Source organism: Amphibalanus amphitrite, unplaced genomic scaffold (genome assembly GCF_019059575.1).
Source record: "Amphibalanus amphitrite isolate SeventyFive unplaced genomic scaffold, NRLGWU_Aamphi_draft 000080F_arrow, whole genome shotgun sequence".
Taxonomy (NCBI): Eukaryota; Metazoa; Arthropoda; class Thecostraca; order Balanomorpha; family Balanidae; genus Amphibalanus; species Amphibalanus amphitrite.
In genome coordinates, this window is record NW_024881576.1 from 566,564 (window position 1) to 591,789 (window position 25,226).

At 52.4% G+C, this 25,226-nt stretch overlaps 2 protein-coding genes across 5 annotated transcripts; both read right to left on the reverse strand.

The window, feature by feature from the left end:
• Nucleotides 1-400: 400 nt before the first annotated feature.
• On the reverse strand, nucleotides 401-11,603 carry LOC122379577 (mediator of RNA polymerase II transcription subunit 19-like). 4 transcript variants are annotated; one of them, XM_043361876.1, is made up of 5 exons: nucleotides 11,588-11,603; nucleotides 8,644-9,121; nucleotides 8,271-8,433; nucleotides 6,310-6,409; nucleotides 401-996 (listed from the first exon to the last, which is right to left on the reverse strand). In XM_043361876.1, exons 2-5 carry the CDS (start codon nucleotides 8,837-8,839, stop codon nucleotides 730-732), a joined length of 726 nt encoding a protein of 241 aa, XP_043217811.1. In that variant the 5' UTR covers nucleotides 8,840-9,121; nucleotides 11,588-11,603; the 3' UTR covers nucleotides 401-729. The 4 variants fall into 4 exon arrangements, with proteins under 4 accessions (XP_043217811.1, XP_043217812.1, XP_043217809.1 ...); XM_043361877.1 differs by lacking the exon at nucleotides 11,588-11,603 and adding an exon at nucleotides 11,209-11,408; XM_043361874.1 differs by lacking the exon at nucleotides 11,588-11,603 and adding an exon at nucleotides 9,701-9,841.
• Nucleotides 11,604-12,704: 1,101 nt separating this feature from the next.
• Nucleotides 12,705-23,623, reverse strand: LOC122379579 (histone-lysine N-methyltransferase 2D-like). Its single transcript, XM_043361881.1, has 5 exons — nucleotides 23,597-23,623; nucleotides 18,871-20,582; nucleotides 16,237-16,587; nucleotides 14,864-15,059; nucleotides 12,705-14,363 (listed from the first exon to the last, which is right to left on the reverse strand). The coding sequence occupies exons 2-5, from the start codon at nucleotides 20,559-20,561 to the stop codon at nucleotides 13,059-13,061; spliced, it is 3,543 nt and encodes a 1,180-aa protein (XP_043217816.1). The 5' UTR covers nucleotides 20,562-20,582; nucleotides 23,597-23,623; the 3' UTR covers nucleotides 12,705-13,058.
• Between the last annotated feature and the right edge of the window lie 1,603 nt (nucleotides 23,624-25,226).

Genomic DNA, 25,226 nt, shown 5'->3' on the forward strand with positions numbered 1-25,226 from the left:
TGTCGGTCTGCAGTATCCCGCTGTGCTGTCGGACCGGCCAGTGTCGCGCCACTGCTGGGTCGCCGGTATCGGGTGAGGTGCGGTGTTGGACTCGGCAGGTCGGCCACTGACACACAGTCGCAGTCTCCGGCTACTGGCCCGGCGCCGTGCACGACACAGCACGGTAGCACCAGATAACGACTCCATCACAGCAACACGCGGGCACCACTAACTCAGATCAGGGGTCAGTCAGTAATACGATTTTAGTGTGTGTGTTGTACCCTCAGGGTGAATTATTCCAGATGCGTAATTCGATGCATAATTCGATGTATGTTCGCAGTGTGTCCCGCAGAGTCAGTGGATAGAAACGTTGGCGGGGCCCGTCTACGAATGCTGTCTCCAATCTATATCAAAGGCAAGCTTATTTTCCTCATACTTTGTATTCTATCTCCCTTCTCCAATCACATATCTACTATGTTGTACATGCAGGGAACACATCTCAAGACAAAAATACGCATCCGAAACAAACACGAACATCATTACGGTTCCGCACGTCTCTACCACGAGCAGAGAATAGACGCGCTGCCTTATAAACTGATGTGAAGACATCACACCGGACTGCGCAGGAGCGGACAAATGCATGCACACAGCACTGACTGCCGTGTTCGCCGGCCCGGCCGCAGTGAACAAACCGTCCAAGGCTCAGGACCACGACCCACGGTCACCGTCGGCGGCAGGCGGCAGCCGCCCTCATATCGCCTTGCCATTCCCATTTGTGGTTCCACTGACACCCGGGTGCTCCGGACTGTGCTTCTGTTTCTTCTTCTTTTTCTCTTTCTTCTTCTTTTTCCGCTCCTTTTCGTCCTCGTTGCGTTTCTTTTTGTGTTTCTTTTCGGGCGGTTCTCCGGCGTCGGTGCCCTCCTGGGACGATGTGTCGCCAGCTCGGTGTTTGTGCTTCTTGTGCTTGTGTTTGCGCTTCATCGGCGCCTGGCTGGTGAACCGGTACTGCTCGGGCAGCTGCGGCAGAGAACGGGGAGGGCGTGTCACCGGGGAACGGTGGCCACTGCGGCCGGAAAGGACTGCGGGCAGTGACTGTCAAGTGTCAGCACAGCACGCTCGACAGAGCAGCTGCTGTGGCCGCGGTGCTCCTCAGACTGGAAAATGGACGGCCGCGCCTGGGCGCACCAGCTGTCCGCTCGATGTGTGCCACCTCTGCCCCGCACATTATGTGACCCTCCAGTTCCCGGTTACTGAGATGAACCCGATACTGAACGAGTGAGCGGGCATCTGTGTCTGATTCTGGTCGATGTAAAGAACTGTACCTACTCTAGCCCTTATGATTTTGTTTGTTTATTTAGGCTTTGGGATGCGCCGACTGCTATGCTAGCCACTTGCGATTTTGTATACGCATTTTATATTTACGCGCGTGAATATGGGTCGGGGGCCACTCATAGGACTGATGTAAGTGGAACGATCACAAGGCCATACCTTGTCCAGCCCCGTTTCGTCAATGAGCATAATAATATGTAGTATATAATCAGTAAAACGTCTTTTGGGCGAAGAACGAGCGAGCGAGATAGTGAGCCCTGCACGTGCGGAAGGGCGAGAGGGTACTTACAACGGGCTTGTGCAAAGCACCCTTCTAACCAGTCACTAGCGGTGTGCCAAATTTGAACGCAATCGACCCAGCCGTTCCTGAGATCTGGAAGCGGCATTCCGCACGTGCACACGTGCAAACGGGGTCCAAACTGACTTTTGCACGGCACCCTACCAACCGGTCACCAACCGTGTACCAAATTTGAGCGCAATCGGCCCAGCCGTTCTCGAGATCTGGAAGCGCCCCCTGCACGAGCGCACGTGCAGTAGCACCTTAACCCCAACACATGGGAAGGCATCGCCTGATGGGAGCCTACCTGTATGCATAGGCGGCGGAACGGGGAGGGCACCGGGGCACCGTGTCCCCTTTGATTTTGGCATTTTAACATTAGCCCTATGGGCGTTGCATGGAAAGAATGGGACCAAAAGTCGGCAGTGCCCCCCCCCCCCCCATTAATTGAAGGTGTTTCGCCGCTACTGCCTGTATGCCAAGTTTCAGCGAAATCGCCCCAGTAATTACCGAGTTATTGAAATGGGAACATAGTTGGCACCTCTTCTTTTTACATTTTGCACGTGCAGTGGGAGTCACTCACATAGATCAAGAGTATCCGACCTTTGGTAGAAGAGATGCAGCTATCCTACAAAAATTACCGCAAGACAACCGCCCAAGCGGCTGCTGAGATATGAGCCTCTCAAAATCACTACTTTTGCAAAACAGCTTGAACACCCTTGACTTTTCACGTGGCACGTGCCACGACGGTCACTGAGATGCATCAAAAGTAGTCAATTACGGGGTAGAAGGGATGGGGCTACCCAGCAAAAAAGACCGCAGGCCAATCGGTCCAGCGGTTGCTGAGATATAAGCCTCTCTAAAGCGCTACAGGCCGGGCCGGGCCGGTCCGCCCATACCCTGGCCCATACTGAGATTTTTCCGTTATATATTGAAAAGACTTCGCTTCGCTCGCTGCACTCGCTCGTAATCAACTAATGGAAACGAAGGAAAGAAAGAATGAATATAGCCAGCAATGGACATTAAAAAGCATTCTAATAACTAAGGTATAAGTCATACGTAATTTTCTTAGGTGGAACTTGGTAAAACATGAGCCTCGAACATTTCAAAGAAGTGGTAAGATAAAAATGTAAATAAAGCAAAAATGTTCCAGAAAAAGTGCCATGAAAATATATTCCTGCCCGGGGCCGGGATGATTCAATAAATGTCACCGGGGTTTTTAGCGAAAACTCCGAGGGCCGTTAGGCCCGAGGTGCTTTTCGCTAAAAAAGCGAGGTGACATTTATTGAATTCCCGGCCTTAGGGCTGGAAGGTGTTTCCCATACCTGCCAAAAAACCTCACAACTATAATTGATATTGACGTCAGCAGCCGTGTGGTTTAACCCTCGCCGGACCTATTGGTTTTCTACATACGCGCCGGCCGAGGGGGGGGGGGGCGGGTACGACCCCCCCCCCTCGCCGTTTCGCCCCTGGTGGAGCTAGCGCGTCGCGGAAAAAACGAGCGTGTGCGCCGTTACGAGACGCAGAGATTGGTACCCGATTTTAAGGTCCTAGGTCAACCGGTGACCTCTGAGGTCAGGTCAAGTGCCCCAGGGTACGGTTCAGTTTTTGGTGAATAACTTCGCAAAAAACGGCCGCAGAGCCGCGATTTTGGCAGCATCGTGTTCGCCTCGCTCAGGCGCGTCGAATGATATACTTTTTGTTCGGGTCAGGTCAACTTGGGGTGTTGACCTCAGGTCAAGGTCAGGTCAGCACCCCCAGGTCACGAAGTTGGTCGAAAGAGGTCATGTCGCATATCATTCGATTCGGCAGGTCTTCCTGAGTCCATTGGTGGCTTTCTCGACTCGCTAGCTCAATTTGATCGGGAGTTATTGACGAAAAACTAATATGACCTTGATGACGTCATAAATGACGTCACGGAAGGTCAACATTGCAAAAGTGACGCATCTAACCTTGCAAGGAGTGCATCAAATCACGATTCTGTGTGCTTGAGATAGTTGGAGATCGTTCCCGGCGCCAGAATAGCAGTTTTCATTTTTCCCCATTGACTTATAATGGTGAGGTCACGAAAATGACCTGACCTCATATGACCTTTAGGAAAAATCCGAGATATACAAGTTGTGAGACTCATAATGGATACTAGATCCTGCAAGTTTCATTTCCCTGTGACATCTCCTCTGGCAGTGAGGGCGTTGCGAAGTTGCGACATCTGAAGACCGTGCAGAGGTTCACTTATGACGTCATAGCTCAGTGACCTGACCTGACCCAAAAATGCGGTTGGTGTCAAAAGATGCGGCTTGGATCAAAGGTCAGGTATGCCAAGTTTCAGCTCTCTATCGCCAGCGTGTTCGGAGCTATCGCGAAAAAGCCCTATGGGGGGGGGGCGGCACCCGCCCCCCCCCCTCGGCCGGCGAGGGTTAACGCGTTTAACCACACCCCTTGAACCACACGGCTGGCAATATTAAAGCACTGCATTAAACTTTGAAAAGTGTGGTACAGTGCGCGTGCCATTAAAATGCCTGGATGTCTCGATTTAATCATGCAATGTAGCAGGTATGGGAAATATACGTTTCATACTACGCATTTCCGTTGAACATGTAAACAAAGGACAATTTCTGCACATTATGGGTGCTTTGGAGCGCAATAAGGCACTAATGTTATCGGAAACCACCAGCGCCATTGATGGTAAGCGATCAAGCGATACGGTCTTTCAATTGCTGCTCTTGGTTGACGGCGGCAGCAGCTTCCGCCGTTTAGCGCAATCGGCATCGATCAGAAAAGTGACCTAAGGTCAACGACAAGCTGTACATACAGCTACCCTACAATTTACAAAGACCAGAGGGCATTGAACACCCGAGGGCGGATCGCTGTGCTATTTATGCTGTAAATTTAGAATCGCAGCCGACCCGGCAGCTGCGCTTCTCCGTCCCTTTGAAAACACACAAATGAGAATGACTCCCTGGTTACCAAGCATTCTCAGCGCACAGCTTCAGTTTAACAGCCAGTAGGATACGCATAACTCTTGACCAACCAGCCGAACTTGAGAAAACGTCCTCTCCATACTAGTCCTTACGAATCCTGGCATCATTCGCAGACACCCTCCCCCACACGGGACGATGCTCGTGGATGACCGATCGGCTCTCTCACACCAGTGCCGGGACAGTGGGAGGGTAACTGGGGACCTGTCCTTGAGGCCCTGGCACAAGGTGTGCCATCGTCGACCCATCTGGGTCACTGGGCGGCCCGCGCGCCGGTCGAGCCGTGGGCAGGGGCCGATTAGCGCGGCGGCAGAGCCGTGGGCGGGTGGCGGACGGTGCGGTCCGCTAACCAGAGCCGACAGGAGCGCCGAGCGCCGGGCCGGGATGGCCACTCGGCCGGTCAACAGCGGGGCGCCCACTCAGCCTGTCGGCGCCCATTAGCGGCGCCCGACAGAGGAGCAGCCGGCGCCCGGCGACTGTGAGCGCAGGACGCACCCCTCTCCGCCCCTCCCCGGCCGAGCAGTGCGCACTGCGCAGCAGCCGAGAGACCTGACACGGCAGCTCAGCGACAACCGATGGCTCACATCTGATCCCAGATCGGCCAGCCATTCCCGTAAGAGCTTTGTGTCATATTTATAGAATTCGATTAGGTGGCATTGAAGGCCCCGGTTCGTCTAAATTCGCAGATGAAGCCATATGTCATTTAGCCATTCCGCGGTTTGACATTTAATTTACGCAAGCCGGAATCTATACACCATATAGTTCACGCCCGCCGGCCCAGTAACTGTCAGCGCGAGGTGCTCTCGGCAATATACTGTCGATGGGGCCTACGGCGGTGAGAAAACCACGGCGCCCGGCGGCCGGACGGGGTCACAGCGACCGGCCCAGCCGCCCTGATACCGAAAATAACAAACCAGTGCAGCTCGTCTGCCGTATGAGCGACACTGGCCAATTTGCATGTAACGAGCGCAGTCGGCTCTATGAGAAATGATCCAATTAACTGTCCAATGTGACGCCAGGCCCGTCTCACTCCGAACTCGGCACAACAGACCGCCCGCCGTCGGCCGGCCGAATTACGGTGACACATGGACCGCTGACTGCCGACTGATACACCCCATCACTGCCACTGATGTACGTACCGGCGTGACGCGACTAATACACCCGCTGACGTCATCCGACGTTATCCGCTGACGTCACTTGATGACCCGTTCAACGTCACCTGATGACCCAACCAACGTCTACCGAGGCTTCCTCCAGACTGAGGCATCCGACCCACTCACATCCAGGCATCCTCCTAGCAATCGTGGGAGGACACCGTCTCGTCTAGCGCCGACATGATGGTGACTCATTAAGTACCTTAGTATGTACTACACTTAGTAAGTAGGTGACACTTGCCGATTCTCTAATCTAACCTTGATATCTGCCGAATCCCTAATCTAGCCCTGACACCCGCCTACTCACTAATCTAACCCTAATACTGCTACGGAGACGCGTCGATCTAACCGTAGTAATACGTGGACGACTCAAGAAGCTTATAGTGACATTACAACGTCACCTCACCATTCTACGCCCGAACAACCTGACGACTCATCTATCTAACCGCAAACCTTGCGAGCTCACAAATCTTATCGTGAACACAGCGAGCTCACCAATCAAACCATGAACACTATGCCGGCACACTACTTCAACCGTGGAAGGTGCGCGAGTCGTGAGTCGTGACACGGCACGGCGAGTCGGTCATCTTACCGGTCCGGCGTGCAGGCGGAACCCGGTGAGCTGCAGACTGGTGAGCGGGAGCAGCTCCTTCCCCACCACGGGCGGCTTCTCGATCAGACTGCGCAGCGAGCTGACGACACACGAACAGACATTTGAGCGTTAGAGGAACACTGTATCATACTGATCGGTCATCAACGGAGAGTCACGGACACGCCAGCCAGCAGCCGCAGATTTCGGGTCACTGTGCTATAAGAGACATGTTCCATGCCAACACATTGACGTCGCCTCAGGTCTGAAAACCACGGCGGGCGGGCTGCCACAGACTCAAATCGCCGATGACACCACCGCCGAGCGAGGGTCGCGCAAAGATTCGGCGGATGATGAAATGTCAGTGGAGTGTCAGATGAAAGGCTTGCACAAATGAATGCAGTAAATGGTCAGCTTAGTTCGGAGCTTGGTAATTAAGTATGGTACAAGGGTGCTTAAAGGGCCTTGGAGCACAAAAAAAACATCTGTATTTTATGATCAATGTCAAATTCTTAAAAGCTACACGTAGCTTCTTGAATGATGGGCAGTAAATAAAAATTCATTTGAATGAAATAACTAACTAGATCAAGAAGACTTTTATCTTGTGGCTGTTGTGCCGAAGTTTTGTTTTCTCGTACGGCAGTCATGCTGATTGCATGACATATGGTTACAGACCACTGAGTATATGCTGGTGACACTCGTCAAATATGATAATAAAGGATAAAAAAGAAGTCTTTTATTCACACAATCCCTTCGTGAAAAAATTCACGCTTTAAATTCACACGGGCCATCATCTTGCGCATTTGACGAACTCCCTACAATAGCCTCAAGCGGAGTATCGAAAGTGACTGTGTGGAAAGCGTCTTACGTCAACTACTAGCCCACCCAGCGGCACAATAACTGTCCACATAATTTATCGATCAAACTCTCTGTACATCAGTGCAGTAAAGCCGCGTAACTGGTCTTTGTTCACTGAGGCTCGGTTCCAATCTCACCAAACAGCGACGACACCGACGGGCTGGGGGGAGGAGGGGGGGGGGGCTGTCCCCCTGCCCGAGCAATAACCGGCCGTCGGGGTAACTTAGAGGCCAACTTGGGCGGCCGACGGCGCGTGCGGTGCGTGCTCGATGTCAACACAGCGGGCACGGGGCGGCGTTTGACACCACGACCCGGCGCGCCGGATGGGACTCGGAAATGGATGGGTGCTGCCCCAGGCACGTCCACAGCTGCCCTACCGGCGCATAATGTTGGGAAATGTTGGCACCACACCTTTCTTAGGAAAATACCAATGCATGGCACTCTGAACTTCTGAAATTTTGGAGCTGACATTCACCTAGCCTGGCCAGATTGAATCTCGATAGATTATTTGATGCGTAGACAATGACATGATTCTTTTTCCACGGGTAAACACGCAACTTTCAGCTGTCGAAAACCAGTAAATGACCACGAATGAAATTATTTTCTTCATTAGTGTGAAAAGTAAGGGAAGAGCGATAAAACCAAATAAACACGGGCGCCACTTTCCAACATTTCAAAAGTGATGTGTAAAACATTTAAAGATTCAGTCATATTTAGCGATAGTTACCAGCTGATCAATGAGGGCAAAATGTCGGCAAAAACTTGTTAGAGGCCGCATAAGATCAGTCAAACACCGTCATCTATCCGAACAAATGCCTCTAGCACGTTAATCAGTCCGCATTCTTATATATAAAAGGAAAGCAGTCATTTCTTCCATCAGACTGGGACACCTTTCATTAGGCAATGGATTCATTCCATTCCATCACCTACTCCTCAGTCTGCGGCGGAGACTAGGCAATATCCTATTCCAACTTTTCAGCCACACTGACACCAATAAACTGATTCACCGGTCAAGAGTCACTCCGTGAGAGCAGCCGCGCCCTCTAGTCCCCGGTCCTGCAGTCCGCGGCATCTGCGACAGCTGGCCGACCGGCGGCGCCACCCACCTGTTATCCAGCGAGCCCGGCGTGTCGATGACGCCGGGCAGGTTCGTCAGAAACGACGACAGCGAGTCCTTCATCTTCTTGCCCGTGAACTTGTTGTACGAGTGCTCCAGGTTATGGTGGTTCATCAGGTTGGTCGCTCCCGTCTCGCGGTTCTCATTCTCCACTGAAATGAAATATCCAAACATATTTTATTTAGGCATTAATGTGGGTATCAATTCATATGCGCGTTCTGCATGAAATGAGCAGATACAGTTTGCCATTCATAGGATTAGATGACCTAATTTGTTCACATATACAGAATTAATGAACGTTATATAAAAGCACACACAAAATATGTACCCATCCAGGACATAGCCGAGGTGACGCTACATACCGACTGGCTCCTTCATCAGGTAGAAGGGTCCCGTGTGCACGATGGAGGCGCCCGTCTTGCCCAGCTGGATGGTGGTGCGCAGCGTGCCGGTCGAGTCCTGGCGCGGCACGGCCGGCGAGCGCACGCTGCGCGGCGAGCCCAGCGAGCCGGGCGACGGCGCCGAGTCGACGCGCCGGAACGGCTCGCCGGCCATCATCGACTCGAAGTCGGGCGCCAGCGCCGGCGAGCCGAACTCGAGGCCCGACTCGTCGCCGCCGTCTGCGCCGCGCAGGCCCTGGTTCAGGTCGTAGAACGCCAGCGTGCCGGCCGAGGGGGTGGCGGGCGGGCGCTCAGATGGCCAGACGCCCCCGGCGCTCCACCGATCGGCGCGCCGCCGCCAGTTGACGACGTCCGGACACACTGTTTGATGGCACCACTGGTCGGCAGGTGGTCTGCCCGCTGGCTACTGCTGTGGCTGGTAGAGCTGTGTCATCAGATACTGCAGAGGAGGAAAGAGCATATTTAGATTCAAACATCCAAAATAGGCAAAATTAGCAATGACTGGGCGCAGACATATACAATATTGCGTGGATATATTGCATTGAGATGTTTAGAACAACTTGGGCCAGTAGTGCAAAGAACCACTAATAAATGGAACCATTTTTGCAATTTTTAATGACAATGCATTTACATTATGTACAAACTATAAATGCATGAGAATGGTGTACCATCATGTAATAATGGCCACTCAGTCCTCACATCTTGGTTGTTGACAATCAGCTCATTGATACCCCAGTCACATAAGCAACACACACACGATTTGATTAAATAACTGATTTAAAAATGAATGAATAGTACCTACCTAGACAACTAACAAGGCCAGTAACACACCTTTCAGACCACTCAAGGCGACAACCAAGTAAGCACTGACCAATTATGAAAACATCACCTTAAAGTTAGCTTTACTTATCACTGTTTGAATTTCTAGGTATTCAATGATCATATTGGCCATCTCATGCCTCAGCAGTCAGCACTCAGCAGGCTCAGTCATGCCATATTCACCTACTTGTGCACTTACAGTGATACAACAGGTTTAAAAATGTGATTATAACCAGTCCTCCAAGTTGGTGTGTGTAGCAAACTTGAGTATAATCGGCCCAGCCATTAGCCCATGGCCATTGGCATTAGATAGAGTGCCGTAAGATGAGCAGGTTGACTGTTGGTGCTGTAAGGGCAGATGAACCTGAAGCCAGAACCTGAGCTATGTCCGGTTGCTGTTTTTTATCAGCATGCTGTCGGTTTTCACCATATAGAAAAGTTATTGCTGGTGCTTCTTGGCCTCTCATTGGTCAAATGAATTGACCATGTGAATGAGACCAATGAGAAGCCAAGATATTGCAGCATGCTCGCAGCCTGCTGAAAAACTGTGACCGTAAAATGCCCAGGTGATGCAGTCAGGATCTCTGTTCGCAGTTTTTTTAGCGGTAGGCTGAAAGTATGCTGCTATTTCTTGGCACCTAATCGGTCTAATTTGCGTGGTCTATGTATTACACCAATGAGAGGCCAAGAATAGCCAGTAATAGCTTCCTTATATGGGTAAAAACGACAGGATGCTGATAAAAAACAGTGACCGAATAGCTGGGTAGGGTTTAAAAAGCAAATTGGCAAATAGGTGTCTTTTTCCCTGGGATATGAAAATAACAACCAGTATAACGCCTTTTGCGGCGACTAACGGAGCGAGCGAGAGGGTGGGCCTTGCACGTGCGAAATTGCGAGGGGGTACCTCCAACTGACTTGTGCACGGCACCTTACTAATCGGTCTCTAGCGATGTGCCAAATTTGAGCACAATCGGCCCAGCCGTTCTCGAGATCTAGAAGCGGCACCCTGCACGTGCGCACGTGCAAAATGGGTCCCAACTGACTTGTGCACGGCACCCTACTAACTGCTCCGTAACCGTGTACCAAATTTGAGCGCAATCGGTCCAGCCGTTCTCGAGATCTGGAAACGACCCCTGCACGTGCGCACGTGCAGCAGCACCCCAACTCTGGCACATGGATATGCATTGCCTAGTGGGTGCCTACCTACATGCCAACTCTCAGCGCAATCGGCCCAGTAGTTACCGAGATATTGCAACAATTACAAAAGTGACACCTCTTCGTTTTGCACGTGGCACGTGCATAAGGGGTCACCCACATGCATCGGGAATAGTGCAATACTTGGTAGAAGGAATGAAGCTACCCTACAAAAATTACCGCATGTAAATCGGTCAAGTGGTTGCTGAGATATAAGCCTCGCAAAAGCGTGACCACGGCCGGCCGGCCGGCCGGCCGGCCGGCCGGCCGGCCGGCCGCTCATACTCAGAAATTTCCGTTAATCTAAGGAAAGACTACGCTCGCTTCGCTCGCTCCGTAACAACAAAACAATTTGTTCGAATACACAAAAAATACAGTGGATTCATTGTCATATTCCTTGACCATTTTTTCTAAAAATGAGGGAATAGGTATTATATATCGATACAGGTCGAGGTCATGACACATACAGGTCATGACACATTGACATGCGTCAAAAGCCACAGTAACTCTTACCTTTTTCACCGATGCAATATAACTTAGGATGCTCGTAATAAAATTCAATTTTAAATAAACGGAAAACAGGGATAATAGATATGCTAATAACTATGCTCGGTGACGGTATACGTCGTATGCGTATGCGTATTGACGGTATGCATGGCGCATGCATGCGGCAATTGGACCGCACTAATGTTTGTCCCAATCAAGGATTTGAATAAAGAAGGTGAAAAAAGATAGGCAACCACTCCTCATCCATATGACGTAATGAGATCCGCTCATCTACATCTGCTTTTCGCAGGATCACTTTACTCATAGACTTTACTAATAATTTTTAGGATTTCAAACTTTCATGCGACATATTTACTTTGACAAGGGAAAACCCCACAATATTTACCCGGATCATGCTTGAATTGTCGTAAGTTTTCAAATCGATCTTTTGCCCGTCACCCCCCTTCGGGCGAACTGGTTGAGTCAGTGGACTCCTCCCCAAGGCCCTATATACCAGGTAGGGTCGTCCGGCGATTCTACCTTTTCGTGACGTCAGCTCGTGACGTCATTTGGAGTCAAGTCTCGAAGCCCCGTTCAATCCCCATGTAAATGAGCGATTTTCGAAGCACTGTAGAATGAAGTCTGCACAAGATATATCAAACCTAAGTATCTTATCTGAAAGAGCAGACAATTTTCTGCAAGTTATCTATTACGTGTTTTTCGCTAAATCTTTTGCTTTTTTCACAAAAGCGTAAAATGTCTCCCCATGTCTCCGCAGCCTCCCTGCCGCCGGCCGCCGCGCGGTCGCGGTAGTGTAGTGATTAGCGTGCCCGCGCAGTATTCCATAGGTCCCGAGTTCGAATCTATGCGGTGCGGAACTTTAATTGCAATTCCAAGCTGAATATACGCACATCCATAATAAATTATTATTCGTATAGCTAAACTGTCACCAAGCTATCCATATAAATTGACTTCACCCAAAATATCGGCAAGATTCTATTAAAATATAAATTCAAATATGGCGGCTTGGACTGCCGCGTGCGTTAGGCTCCGCCCATAGCTCCGCCCACATGCGTGACGTCATTCGTGTTAGTGGACACGCAGAGAGATAGGGGACGACATGGGCCTGCTCCTCCCCAGTCTCCACCCCTCCCACACAAAACGCACGGCTAAATCCAGGGATCCTTCCAGAGACAGACAGGAACCACAGATGTCAGACACGTGCATAAACCCATGACTCAGCGCCACCTAAAGACACATTCCGAGCACGAGAATGCAAAAGCTCAGCATATGCCGGACAATGGCCACTGGAAAGTCGCCAGCATCTCACAACAGTTAACTGCCGACAGAAACGCCAAGTAAGCTGAGAGCAATTACGTCTACGAATTGACTGTAGGGCGTCGATGTTAAGAAAATGGAGGGCACAACGATCGGCCGTATAGTTGAGCGATCGCCCCAGCCGGTTCAACGGATGGTCGGCAGGTCACCTTGACGGCGCCCGTCGCTTCGAACAATACCGCAGATAAACAGATGAGCACATATTATATTACAAATATTAACAATCAAAATCGGCCGGATCTGACAACCCGAGAGCGACCCCAGCCATAATGGGCACAGTCCGATTCCCAATGTCAAAAAGTCAGCACGGGTTGAATGAATCATTTGTTTCAACCTAAAATTCATTCAACCCGTGCTGTCGAATGATACGCGTGATAAAAAAGAACACATCGCAGCAAACCTGTTATTAAACTACAACACAGCCGCCATACAATTGACATGCTACCATTATTGTACTGAGTAGGAGACCGTCTGAGATGAGCTCGATCTGGTGCAGGTTGGGCGACTGGCTCGGGCCCATCACCTTATGCGGCGCTGGCCTAGCTACCCGTCGGACAACTAAGACCGTCAGACAGCGTCAGTCGGCTGTCGGACAGCGTCAGTCGGCTGTCGGACAGCGTCAGTCGGCTGTCGGACATCACAAGCTCGCTGTCAGACATGAGACAGGGGCCAGGGCTGGGCGGCGTCAAGACAGCGTCAGTCGACACGTCTAGTTTATGCAGCTCGACACGCGTGTCCATGGATAGTTTGGCGTCCTCCGTGTTCTCCGGCAAGGACATAGTGTCCTCATCACTGTCCACATCAGCGGAGTCTGGCTCCGACTTCACCCTGGCCACCGGATTGGCCTGCGGTCCAGCCCACTCCTCCGTCTCTGGCGTCGCCAGTTTCTGCTTCTTGGCCTCGGAGGCCCCCGGGGGCGGTCGGCCGGAGGTGTGACACCTCCGGCGGGGGCCGGGCCGTCGCCGGGGCTCCACCGAGCGCGGCACCTTGAGGCTCCGGTGCAGAGCCAGGTGGCGCTGCAGAGTGTCTGAGCCGCCGGCCAGCTGGAGCCGGCACACGGGGCAGGCGCGCAGCGCGGGCGGCGGCTGCGCGCGGTGCTCCGTGCACACGTGCCGCTCGGCCTCCGACCAGCTGTCCGTGCTGAACTCGGGGCACAGCGCGCAGCCCAGCAGGCGACACCGGTCCGGGTGCTTCGCAATCACGTGCTGACGGCAAGTGATGAAGAAACCGCGAAACTCGCACAGCTGACATCGAGACATAGGGCCCATCGAGCCACAATCGTGCAGGTTCAGATGCCCCGCCACTTCATCGGCATTGAGCAGTTCGAGCTCGCACGGCACGCACGTGTAAATGTCACGGACCGTAGACGAGCGACACTTGTCCGTATGCAAGATGCCGGTATCGGAGACGACGCTATCGCGTTCACAGTCATGACAGCGCAGCACTGCCGGCACCGAGAGCGGCTGCAGCTCGTGGACTTTCCATGCGTGGCGCTCACTCTGCGCCAACATGGCCGACACCTTGGGACACAGGCCGCACACCACCAGCGACTCGGGCTTGCACACGGCCGTGTCCGGGAACAGCAGGTTGGTCTCCGCGTGCAGACTCGCCATGTGCTCGTGCAGCCTCAGCCAGCTGGTGAAGCCGCTGGCGCTGCACAGGTAGCAGCGCACCAGACGCACACACCGCTTCCGGTCCAGCCACTGCGAAGCGTCTGCGGTGTGCGAGGCCGAGGGGGAGGGCGAACGACCGGACTGGCGGACCGGAATGATCGAGAAGTCACTGCCGCCGTCGGGCGCCACCTGGTGCGGGCCACTGCCGCCGCTGTCCCCATCCGATCGATCCTGCGAACACAGCAGACAGCACCGGTCAGACGGTACGCGACGAAACGCCAGGCACTGGGCCCAGTTCATAGAGAGTCCCTTTGCTGCTAAGGGATACTTATTGGAAAGGGGGACCCGACAGAATGATGGGTTCATATAGCCACCCTTACATACCGGCGCCAATGTTACCAAAAGTGTCCCTTTGAAAAGTGGCACTTTGGAAAAGTGGCACTTGCCAACTGGTTTTTCTATATGAACTGAGCCTTGCAGCCAGAGAGACAGCCGCCGCAGCTGCAGCACTCCACAGCCCAGAGCGGGCAGAGGAACACAATCGCAGAGGGCAGCGCCGTACCTTTACATCTAGTCTTCCCGGCCTGGCAAGCAGCACCACACAGTTACGCTTTACGGGCTAGTCTTTTCTGGCCAGCGGGGCAGTACTGAATCTGGGCGGGAAGCGCGGCAGCACCCTATCTGTGCGCGGTAGCCCTCGCTCTACCAGGCAGTCAGGCACAGCACCGTACCTTTACGGGCCGTCCCTCGTCAGCCAGCGGGGTAATGGAGAGGCCGGCCGGCAGACTGAACCCTTTCACGTCTTCCTGCGCCGCCGGCTGCGGGCTGACGCGCCCGTTCCGCTCCTCTCCCGGCCGGCCGGGGCCCGACGGCGTCGCTGGCGGCGACTCTGGCGATTCTTGTCCCAGCAACGGTATGTTTAGTTTCCTGTATCAGGACCGGCAGAAACCACAGCATTACACATACGCAGCGCACACACGTGAGACGGTACGACCGCAGCACTGCACTGATCAAGTGGCCAGCAAATCGGCAGTTAGTAAACTTGAAAATCAGCTGCTGCAGTTCTAACTCCCAAACTGTTTGTGATAAATTTGTACGTCATGATACAATATGCGAATGACTTGATACGCATGTACATTGTCACTGTACAATAACGACTCTTTAACACACGCAGTGGAAGGGATGGGGAGGGGGCGGATTTCGCCCCACCCCTCCTTTTTTTGTAAATATTTCACGCCGTAATCATTCTATTAACGTTAAATTTTTAGTATCTGACTAAAATTGAATTGCGCATCTTGCCGTGAAAGCAATTAGTATATCGGTCTTTCTTAGTAGGTAACAGGGGTGTAAAGTCAAAAATTTCGCTGGAGCGGCGGCCGGCGCCGGCCGATTCTCGCTGCCGGCACCGGACGGTTCCGTCTTTGCGTTGCACTGCTTACCGCTGCTAATGATCGATTCGCATCAAGATCTCTGTGAAGATTTAGAAATGTACAGGCAATCTTATGGTGAAATAAATACGGGAATCAGCCGGTAACATTTTGAGTTACGAGTGTGTAAGCATAACATTGTGACTGCAACGTTTCCAGCGTCGGCTGTTCCCCACCTCAACCGGAAGACATCTTACTCTTAGCAGAGTTCTATTGCCATTATTACGGCTGAATTAACTAGGCGGTAACTTTTGAGGTATTGGCGTGTAAACACAAAATAGACCCTCACCTGGCAAATTCAGCCCTGTTTGACCTCATTTGACCTTGAAGATATTGAGCAAGTATCATGAAATTAGTTTCCCATCGTCCCCACCCACTCTCCAAATTTCGTCTTTTTGGCTTCCATAAGAGGCTGAGATCTTCGGGGGGGAGAGAGGGGAGGGCAACATTCACTCCCCCCCTCCACTGGGCGTAGTTCTCGGAACTCTTCAACTGCGCGTGTTAACAGTTTGTAGCTTTAAAGATAGGATTAACGAATCGACAAATGAACATTGAACAAGTAATAATGGACAAATTAGGTACAACAGCTGGACGTGTATGCATGATTGCGGGCCGAGGATCTAGCTAGCAGCGCACCTCCCAGACCCCCGGACGCTGCTGTGGCCGCCTCCACTCACTCAGTGAAGACAAAGTGGCTGATGAGGCCGGACAGCGTCTCGCGCGCACTGCTGGAGCGCATCGCCAAGTCGGCCGCCTTCCAGCCGGCCAGCAGCGGCCCGGCCAGCATGGTCTCGAGCGCGGCGGCGAGCTGTCGGTCGGCCGACAGGCCGCCCGGCTGCCTCGGCTCCCGGCACGCGCGCACCGCGCGCCGCGCTGCGTCCAGAGCCGGCGATCTGTCCGGCAACTTCACGCGACGGACCGCCTTCCCGGGGGCCTTGTCCGCGGCCGACGAGTTCGCAGGAACCACACGATCCGCAGGAGACCGGACTGACGACGGGCCCGCGAGATGGGCCGCCTTCAGGACAGACCTGTCCGGCAGCGGGACAGACACAGGGTCAGAACTCTGACATACGAACGTGACAGCAGCAATGGCGAACAGAGGCGGGACGTGGGGCCCGGAGCCGACCGAGCGGAGAAACGCTAATACAGTCAGAGAGAAACGCCCATATTATGCACACAATAAACCAGAGTATCGCATCTCTCAGAAGCACAGGATCTTTTTTATGAAAGGAGTTAGAATTAACAGTTACACATAATCATAGCCCAGCTGTCAGCTGGTATGAAATGACCACCCAATTTATATTTCAAAATGTCGTGTACAGGGTGCGCCATAAAGATTTACCCATCACAAACATGTTCGCCAAAACTTTATTTTTAGACATAGAGGTCCGAAAATTGCGCATGCGCGAGGCAAACACGTGACTTTTATGTAAAACAAATTATTTTTTAGGTGAATGACACAGTTTATGCACCATGACCCGGGCAGGGTTCGGGTCCGCGCAAAATATTTTGCAACGTGTGACGGCACACTTGGAATGACGTCAGCCACTGGCTCCGCCCACTCTCCGCCGGGCCGCCAGAGCCGAGGGCCGCGGCGGCCGCGGCAGCCATTAGTCGACGCGTGACGAACCGTGGCGCGGATGGACTGGTGGTTTTCGTTCAAAAACTGAATAAAATGCGTTCAAATGTGGTTAATAGCAATATGCCACTGAAAAAAGTGATAATGATACCCAAAAAGCAGCATTCAAACCGCTTACAATAAGAAATATAGGACGGTAAACTTTAATTCGCGCCACTTTCGCCTCCTGCAGCTCCTATTTTCTTGTTGCGCAAAACTGAAAGATTTTGCGCGTGCCGACGTCACACATGTGACGTCATACGCCGAAGGGCGGAGCCTGGCACCCAAGAGACCCCTACTGCGCATGCGTGGTGCAAAATTTTGCAGTAGGATGCGCTGCCCGAACAGGGCTCGACAAGCAGACGTGACAAAATCGTTGCACTAAAAAATGCCGGCTTCACTGACCGGGCCGTTGCAAAAGAGGTCGGTGCGTGCCGTAAAACCATTTACAATGTAATGAAACGGTACAATGAGAATGGCACAACATCTGACAGACCAATTCCAGGCAGAAAACGATCTGTACTAACTTCAAGTATCACCGAGGCAGTAAAGAATAGAATAGCCAGAAATCCAAGGAGGAGTTTGAGGGAGATGTCAAAAGAGATGCATATCTCAAAAACGTCTTTGAGGAGACTCGTGAAAGGGAGGCTAAGAATGAAGGCCTACAAGATGTCAAAGCGGCACACGATTTCAGAAAGTTCCAAGAAAAAGCGACTGAGCAGGGCAACAACAATGTTGGAAGAGATGAAGTCCGCCGGTCAAAAGGCCTTTATCTGATCGGATGAGAAGATTTTCAACGTAGAGTCAGTATCCAACAACGAAAACGACCGGGTATACGCCAAGAGTACCGAAGACATACCTGCAACAAAAAAGTATCATTTTCGAAGACAGAAACCAGAGAGCATGATGGTTTGGGCTGCTGTTGGCTCTGACGGCTCCAAATCTCCTCTGGTCTTCGTGGAACCTGGAGTCAAAGTCAACAGCGCCATCTACGTGCAGATGCTGGAGAGGGAAGTGCTCCCTTGGCTGAAGGAGAGGTACGGCGACCAGTATGTCTTCACTCAAGACGGTGCGCCGGCCCACACAGCGGCCAACACCCAGAGCTGGTGCCGGCAGAACATGAGCGCGTTCTGGTCCAAGGACTGTTGGCCTCCGTCCAGCCCAGACCTGAACCCCATGGACTTTTCCATCTGGTCTATCTTAGAGAGCCAGGCTTGCCACGTCCCCCACAGCAGCTTGGTCGACCTGCGACGCGACCTCCTCAGAGCGTGGAGGGGGATCAGCGAGGAGACCGTGCGGCGGACGTGCGCTGAAGTGCCCTCGCGTCTCAGACGTGTGATCAAGGCAAAAGGCGAACACATCTGAAATCGGCCAGACTAGCCTGTTCGGAGATAGTCTCGTGACTTGTGTGCAAAAAATGGCTTACCTATGTCAACTCGTTTGGAAATACAGTGCATTTTTCGATGGGTAAATCTTTATGGCGCACCCTGTAGATATATGTCAAACCACACTGGAAATCTTATAACGTTATTTGAGCGAAACCACGAGACAGAAAAAAACACGCAAAAGCCACGCCTACCGTAAATGTGCCGCATGGCGCATAATACCGTCTATGGGCAGCGCGCATGGCCACGAGGATCATAACAAGACTGATACAGTGCATTGGCTGCTCCCCGTGCCTAGGCCTACCCACCTGCTGTCCGAAGAGCTCGGTCTGTTGGCGTTTGACAGGCCGCCTGACGCGGGGACGGCCGTCCTCCGCAGCGGCTGTGGTTTGGAACTCTCCGGAGGCCGAGGCCGTAGGGGAGGAGGGTGCTGCCGAGCCGGTGGCGGCGGAAGAGGAGACGGTCTCAGGGGCTTCAGTTTTGTCTGTCGCTGCTGCTGTTGCTGCTGCTGCTGTTGCTGCTGTTGCTGTTGCTGCTGCTGCTGTTGCCGCTGCTGCTGTTGCCGCTCACGGGCCTGCATCGAGAGCAGCATGAGGTCGGCCTCGCTGCGCGGCTCGCCGCCGGAGCCGAGGCTGATTCCCGGCGGGGTGGGGATCCGCGGCGGCGGGGAGCCGGAGCCGGCGGCCGTCGACACCGTCAGTTCGCTGAGCGGCTTCAGGCGGATCACCGAGGGACCAGCGGCTGCCGCCTCGTCCGGCTCCTCCAGTTTCACGAGCGGCTGCAGCGGCAACTCGTACTCCTCGTCCGAGGGCTCTTCTTTGACGGCCGGTGCCGGATCGGGCGCCGAGTCGGCCGGACCGCCGTCGCCTGTCTCCGGACCACCGTCCGCCGTCTCCGGCGGAGACTCGCTGCCCGGCGGCTCGCCGACGGACTCTGAGCCGTTCTCGGCCAGATCGACCACCTCCGTCTTGACGCGCTCGGCCAGCTCGGTGCACGGTAGGCCGAACGCCACGTCCGTTACCTGCACGTCGTCGTCCTCGCTTTTCTGCGACTCGGACTGCACGCTGGTGATGGTCAGAGCCTGGATGGCAGTGTCCGGGCGGCGAACCTGGCGCTCGCAGTTGCTAGTCAGAACTAGCGGCTGATGAGGCAGCTGCGGACGAGGCGCCAGCGCCCGCCGCTGCTGCTGCGGCTGGGCGGCCGGCACGGGCCGGCTGCTGGAGTTCACCATGACCATCGGCACGCGGGGCGCCAGAGTGCTGACTTGCGTCGCGGCCGGCTGGCTGGGCGGCATCAGCAGCAGCTGGCCGCCGCTGGCCGGCACCAGCTGGACGGCCGAGCCGCCGCCACCGCCCGCCCTGCTGGTGGCCACCAGCTGGAGCACACTTCCAGGACCGCTGCCAACGCTGGCACCGCCGCCAGCCGACACCACGTGGAACGAGGCGGGCGCCGGCGCCAGGGCCGGCTGTGCCGCCTGCAAGATCCGGAACTGCTGCTGCACCGGCGCCGGCATCAGCTGCCTAATGACGGCCGGAGCAGCCGGCACCGCAGTGCACGTCACCGGCCTCAGCTGGACGGGCCGCACCGCAGGCCGCGGCGGCAGCGGCGCCGCCGGAGCGATCGCCTTGTACCGCACCGGCGAGAGGGCGGCCAGCGGAGCCGTGGGCGCCAGCGGTGCGTCCTTGCGCCGTGAGTAGGTACGCACATTGGTGCTGCCGTCCTCTCGCACCAGTTCTGTGGGGATCGGCATCAGCCGCTTCAGGCGCGCCGGCAATTCCCGGTCCGGGACAGGAAACTCGTCGTCCAGTTTCGAGAAGTGACGCGGACACACAATGACCCGCAGGGCCGAGCTGGCTGTCATATGGAAATTGACGCGACCAAACAGGGCTGTCCACCAGCGCACGCGGTCCTGCACCCGCGAGATGGGCGGGAATCGGACCACCTCAGACTGATCCACAATTTTGGAGCATTGAATAATGTCACACACAGACAAAGTCATTGTGCCAACTGCCAGATGTTCCTGAAAAAGTGAAAATACTGTCAGAGGAAGAGAAGGATCACATCCTATTATTTGGTTAGTCAGTGGAAGCTTGTTTTCCACTATGGTCACCAGTCAAATCAACTACAAAAAGACTAAATCTGACCACTATTACTAACCTATGCAAATATGAAAATGAAAGATATTTTCTTAGTATATAGGTAAATGCAAGAAAATTATATCCAGCTAGTCTAAGTAACTGTGAAATACAAATGTGTATGAAAATAGCTGTTGTTTAACATGAAGACCAGTTAGACACAGCAAAGGGAAGGCTCAAGCTGCCTGGTGGATTGCATGGGTCATTGCTTGCAGGAACAAGAATGGCCTGCAAAGTGGAAACACAAAACAACGGTACAAAAACTGAACTGCTGAAAAGGTCAGAAGAAAATATGGCATAACTTTCATTGGCAATTTCAATATGGGTTGGTTTCTTTCACTGCTAAAAATCTGAAACTCAGTCACACTCATGACACTGAGGTGGGAGGATGTCAGTTGGATGAACACATTTTCAAGGTACCACTGGCACCAACCATGAATTTATTTTATGCTCAAATGATCACTGAGTAAATAGTAATGTTAACTTGATGTTTTTATTGCCTAATCAATCATATCTGAGCATATTTGTCACAGATAACAAACACCCTCCTGCATTAAAACTCTCTGATATTCTTCCATTTGTCATTCAAATTGAGCGAGACAATGGCTAGGATAGATGAAAATCGCTGCAATTGCTTGTACACAAACAGTGCTTCTAGAATCATTCTATGCTTGGAAATAGCAAAGTATCATTAACAAATCATCATAAGACATTAACACTATGCAGAATGCAGATGCCTGCAAAAAGGGTCCAGCAAAACCTTAAAAGTTCAAGCCATTTTATGGCATTGCTGCCCCTGAGCTCTGAAAGGGAAGAAAGAGACAAGCATTAAGCCCAGGCTCCATTACACTATTTTTCCATGCCATTTGGCAATATTACGATGTCACATTGCAAAAAGTTCATAATTTTAAAGCTTTTTATTGATATTGCGTAAATGACATTGTGTGAACAATATTGCGTGATGTGCTTGCACAATATCACTCATGAAATATCGCAAAGAAGTTCAGAATTCTGAACTTTTGGAGAAGCATCATCACAAAATTGCACAGGAAAATTGCATAGTGGAGCAGAGCCTGGGCTTGGGACCGTATCGAAGGCTTTACTGAAATCAAGGAAAGACAGCAAAAGAGACATCTCAATCTTGATCTAGCTTGAGCTGCTTGCCCTGAGGCCTGATCCAATGTGTCGTTTTTCAAGAAATTTCAAAAGATAAGTGAGACATGGGGCACTTCCATATATCAACGCTCTCTATTAAGGCTGGACAGACATAGTCCACAGTCTTTATAGAGAACTCTAGTCTCTACAAACAGTACAACAGTCTCTAGTAACAGTACATGCCGTACATGCGGTGGATGCAGTTCTCTAGGTTCTCTATATACCGTGGTGTTTTTTTTTTGGGTAAGGCCCTTTCGGTCGACAAGACCATTGCAGAGCCGGAAGGATGATAGGAATTAGGGGGAGACATTGGTCTGGGCAGGCACCCTAGTGAGTCGCCGGGGCTGAGCCCGTCCAGAGGACAGGCCACCCAAGGCCATATATAGGCCACCGAGGCCACCCAGCCCCAAGGCACTCACTGCACCCGGCTACGGGGTGCGCTCCCTCAGGAGCAGCGGTGCCGCTTCAAGGGAGCAACCCGCATGAGATAAAGTTGCCTGTCCAGCCCGGAGGGGGGTTGCGGCGTGGAGGAGAAGGATTTCAGTATCCTGAGGATAGAAGCATGGAAAGGTGATACTCTGTATTCTGTATTCTGTATTTGCATTAACCGACTACAGGCCTTGCAGCCCATTTACAGTGGCAGTCAATTTAAACTAGGTAACACAACACAACACATGCACACAGCGATGACAACACATTACATGTACGTTCCCTGAGAACGAGCAAACTCACGGATGTCCGATAAAACGGAGCACGATGATGCCAACATGTCAGCGGTGGCTGTATGTTGCAAGAAGCGATTACATAGCACAGGGATACGGACAGTGAACCCTGACTTCACAGTGTTCACGCGACCGAACGGTACATGGAACAGCCCTGTCTGTCGAGAGCGTCTGTTGGGGACTGCTAGTCCGAAGATTGCCATCAGGTAAGGGCAGTCAATCCTATTGCGATACACCTGATACCTGATACCTGATATTTGGGGATCATTGAAGGCACTAGGATTGCCCGGTGGATCCGTCGTAAAGAGCTCGGGTAGCGTCAACAGTCTTCACTATTGTGGAACGACGAAGGCATAGTTCGTCCAGTGCTTGTCCAGCCGGTTCTTGAAAACATTGGTCGATGGCGAGCAGACGATTTCCTCTGGTAGAGCGTTCCAGTCCGACACAACCCGGGTGGCGAAGTGGTTGCGCCGGACGCGGCTGACCGCTGGCTTCTTGGCGACCTTCAGTCGGTGGCCGCGGGTGCGTGTACTTGGGGCGGGCGAGAAGAAGTCGTCCTTGTCCAGGCCGGAGCGTCCGTGCATGATGTTGAACATCGTGATCATATCTCCGCGTCGACGGCGGTACTGGAGGGAGGGAAGTTTAAGACTCTTCAGTCGTTCTTCGTAAGGCAGATGCCGAAGTCCAGGGACAAGGCGCGTAGCCCGTCGCTGAACCCGCTCCACCAGCCTCACGTCGGTCGTGTTGAACGGGCCCCATACTTGATTGCAGTACTCTAGGTGCGGGCGAACCATTGTCTTATACAGCAGAGGAAGTGTCTTGGAATCGATGTGGACGAAGCTGTGCTTGATCAGGCCGAGGGTTCTGTATTGACTAGAAATGAAAGATCGGTCTGTACAAAGCGGGACTTAATCGAGCACAAACCAAAGCGGTTCAGGATACACACGTAACCGTATACCGTGGTGGATGCGGTCAGCGGTGTATTATATATACCCAAGGCCATATATAGTGTATATACCTACCGTGCGGCGAGACGGAGAACTCCGTGCGGTGTATCAGGGGGTATATCGGTGTATATCGAAATTTTCAAAAAGTTTTATAAGGCATCAAGGACACAGCAAAGCAACTGACTGATTTTTAGGCGCGAGATCGCGAGGAGCATAAATGACGTCACAGGCTCCGCACCTATATCAATATGTGTAAATAAACGGAAACCGGGTCGGTATGTGATTCAATTCACAGTTCACATGCGATAATTTTGGTTCAAAAGAACGCCATAAATCACAAATTACTTCAGCCCGGTTATTTAGGAGAGGTCGAGGGTTGAGTCCCCAAACTTCGTCGAAGGGTATATTTAGGGCCTTGGTCGAAGGCAGGGGCGCGGGAACTCCTTTCCGACTGGGGGGGCACACCATAATAGAGATCAACCTAGGGTACCCCCAAATCTAGTTTTCTCACCGGTTTTATGCCACTTATTTTTCACCCCTCGGCTTTTTCAACAAAAAAGAAAACATTTGCAAAAAAAGTGTGGTATTTCGTCTCAAAGCTGTGGGGGCACCGCCCCCACGGCCCCAGAGTTGGGGGGGCAAGCTGCCCCCACTGCCCCCCCCCGGCTCCCGCGCCTATGGCCGAAGGTCTAATTCAGCACATTTCAACTTTTTTTTACAAATTGGCGCATAACACGAGTCACGAAAACGGAGAGAGCTGCAGCCTAATATACGGCCTTGCTGCAGGCTGCAGCAAGATTAGTTTACTACTCGGCTGCAGTGCCGCGGTGAAAGCACTTCCGTTTTTTTTTTTAATTTAGATATTTGCATGAAACGGCATGGACGTAGGGCCAGAAGTAAAACCCGAGTATAAAGACAACCAAGGGTCTATATACTAGCAGGGCGCAGATCGAACAAACGCCCAGGGGCGGATCCAGGAAAACTCCAAGGGGAGGGTCATGAATCGAAGTGGTGCCCCTACCTATACCCAAAATTAAAAACTCAACGGATTTCGTCCACTTCATTTTGGTGGTGCCCCCATTTTCAGTTTTTTTTCTTTTTATTTTTTATTTTTAGTCAGTATCTTAACTCTTAGCCACAACCACATTTACCAATTGTAAGCAAGTACATATGAATGTGCTATGTGTATATATGTTGTGGACGCTGAGTAGTGAGTACTTACCAGGAACGTTATCAGGTAGGGGAAAGTGGGGTAAGACGGGCGGGGTAGGAAAGACGGGCACCGGCCCTCTAGCCCAAACCGTTGGCGCTAGCAACCTCTTGTTGTGGTTGGTAATCGGCCGTGTGGTTCTTTGCTGTGAGGTGAAGGCAGAGGTACGCATCTTAAATAGTTTTTGAAAAATTGTGGAAAAGCTAAAAACGTGCCTTGCACTCTAAGCAGAACTATCGTGTTTCGTAGTGTTTTCTGACCTCGCTGTTTCATATTTTGTTTTGGAAATTTGATGAGAGTTTCGTCTTAGGGTGTCATCCAAATGTGTATGCTGGCGAATGAATCCTTTAATTTGGTGCCCGGAGGCGGTGTGATATCCTTATTGGCAGCCGAATGGGGTAAGACGGGCAACAATGATGAAAGGAATGCAAACCATCTGATATTGTTATTTTAAGCTAACTTACGCTGTTCTACATCATTTGCAACGCATTTCCA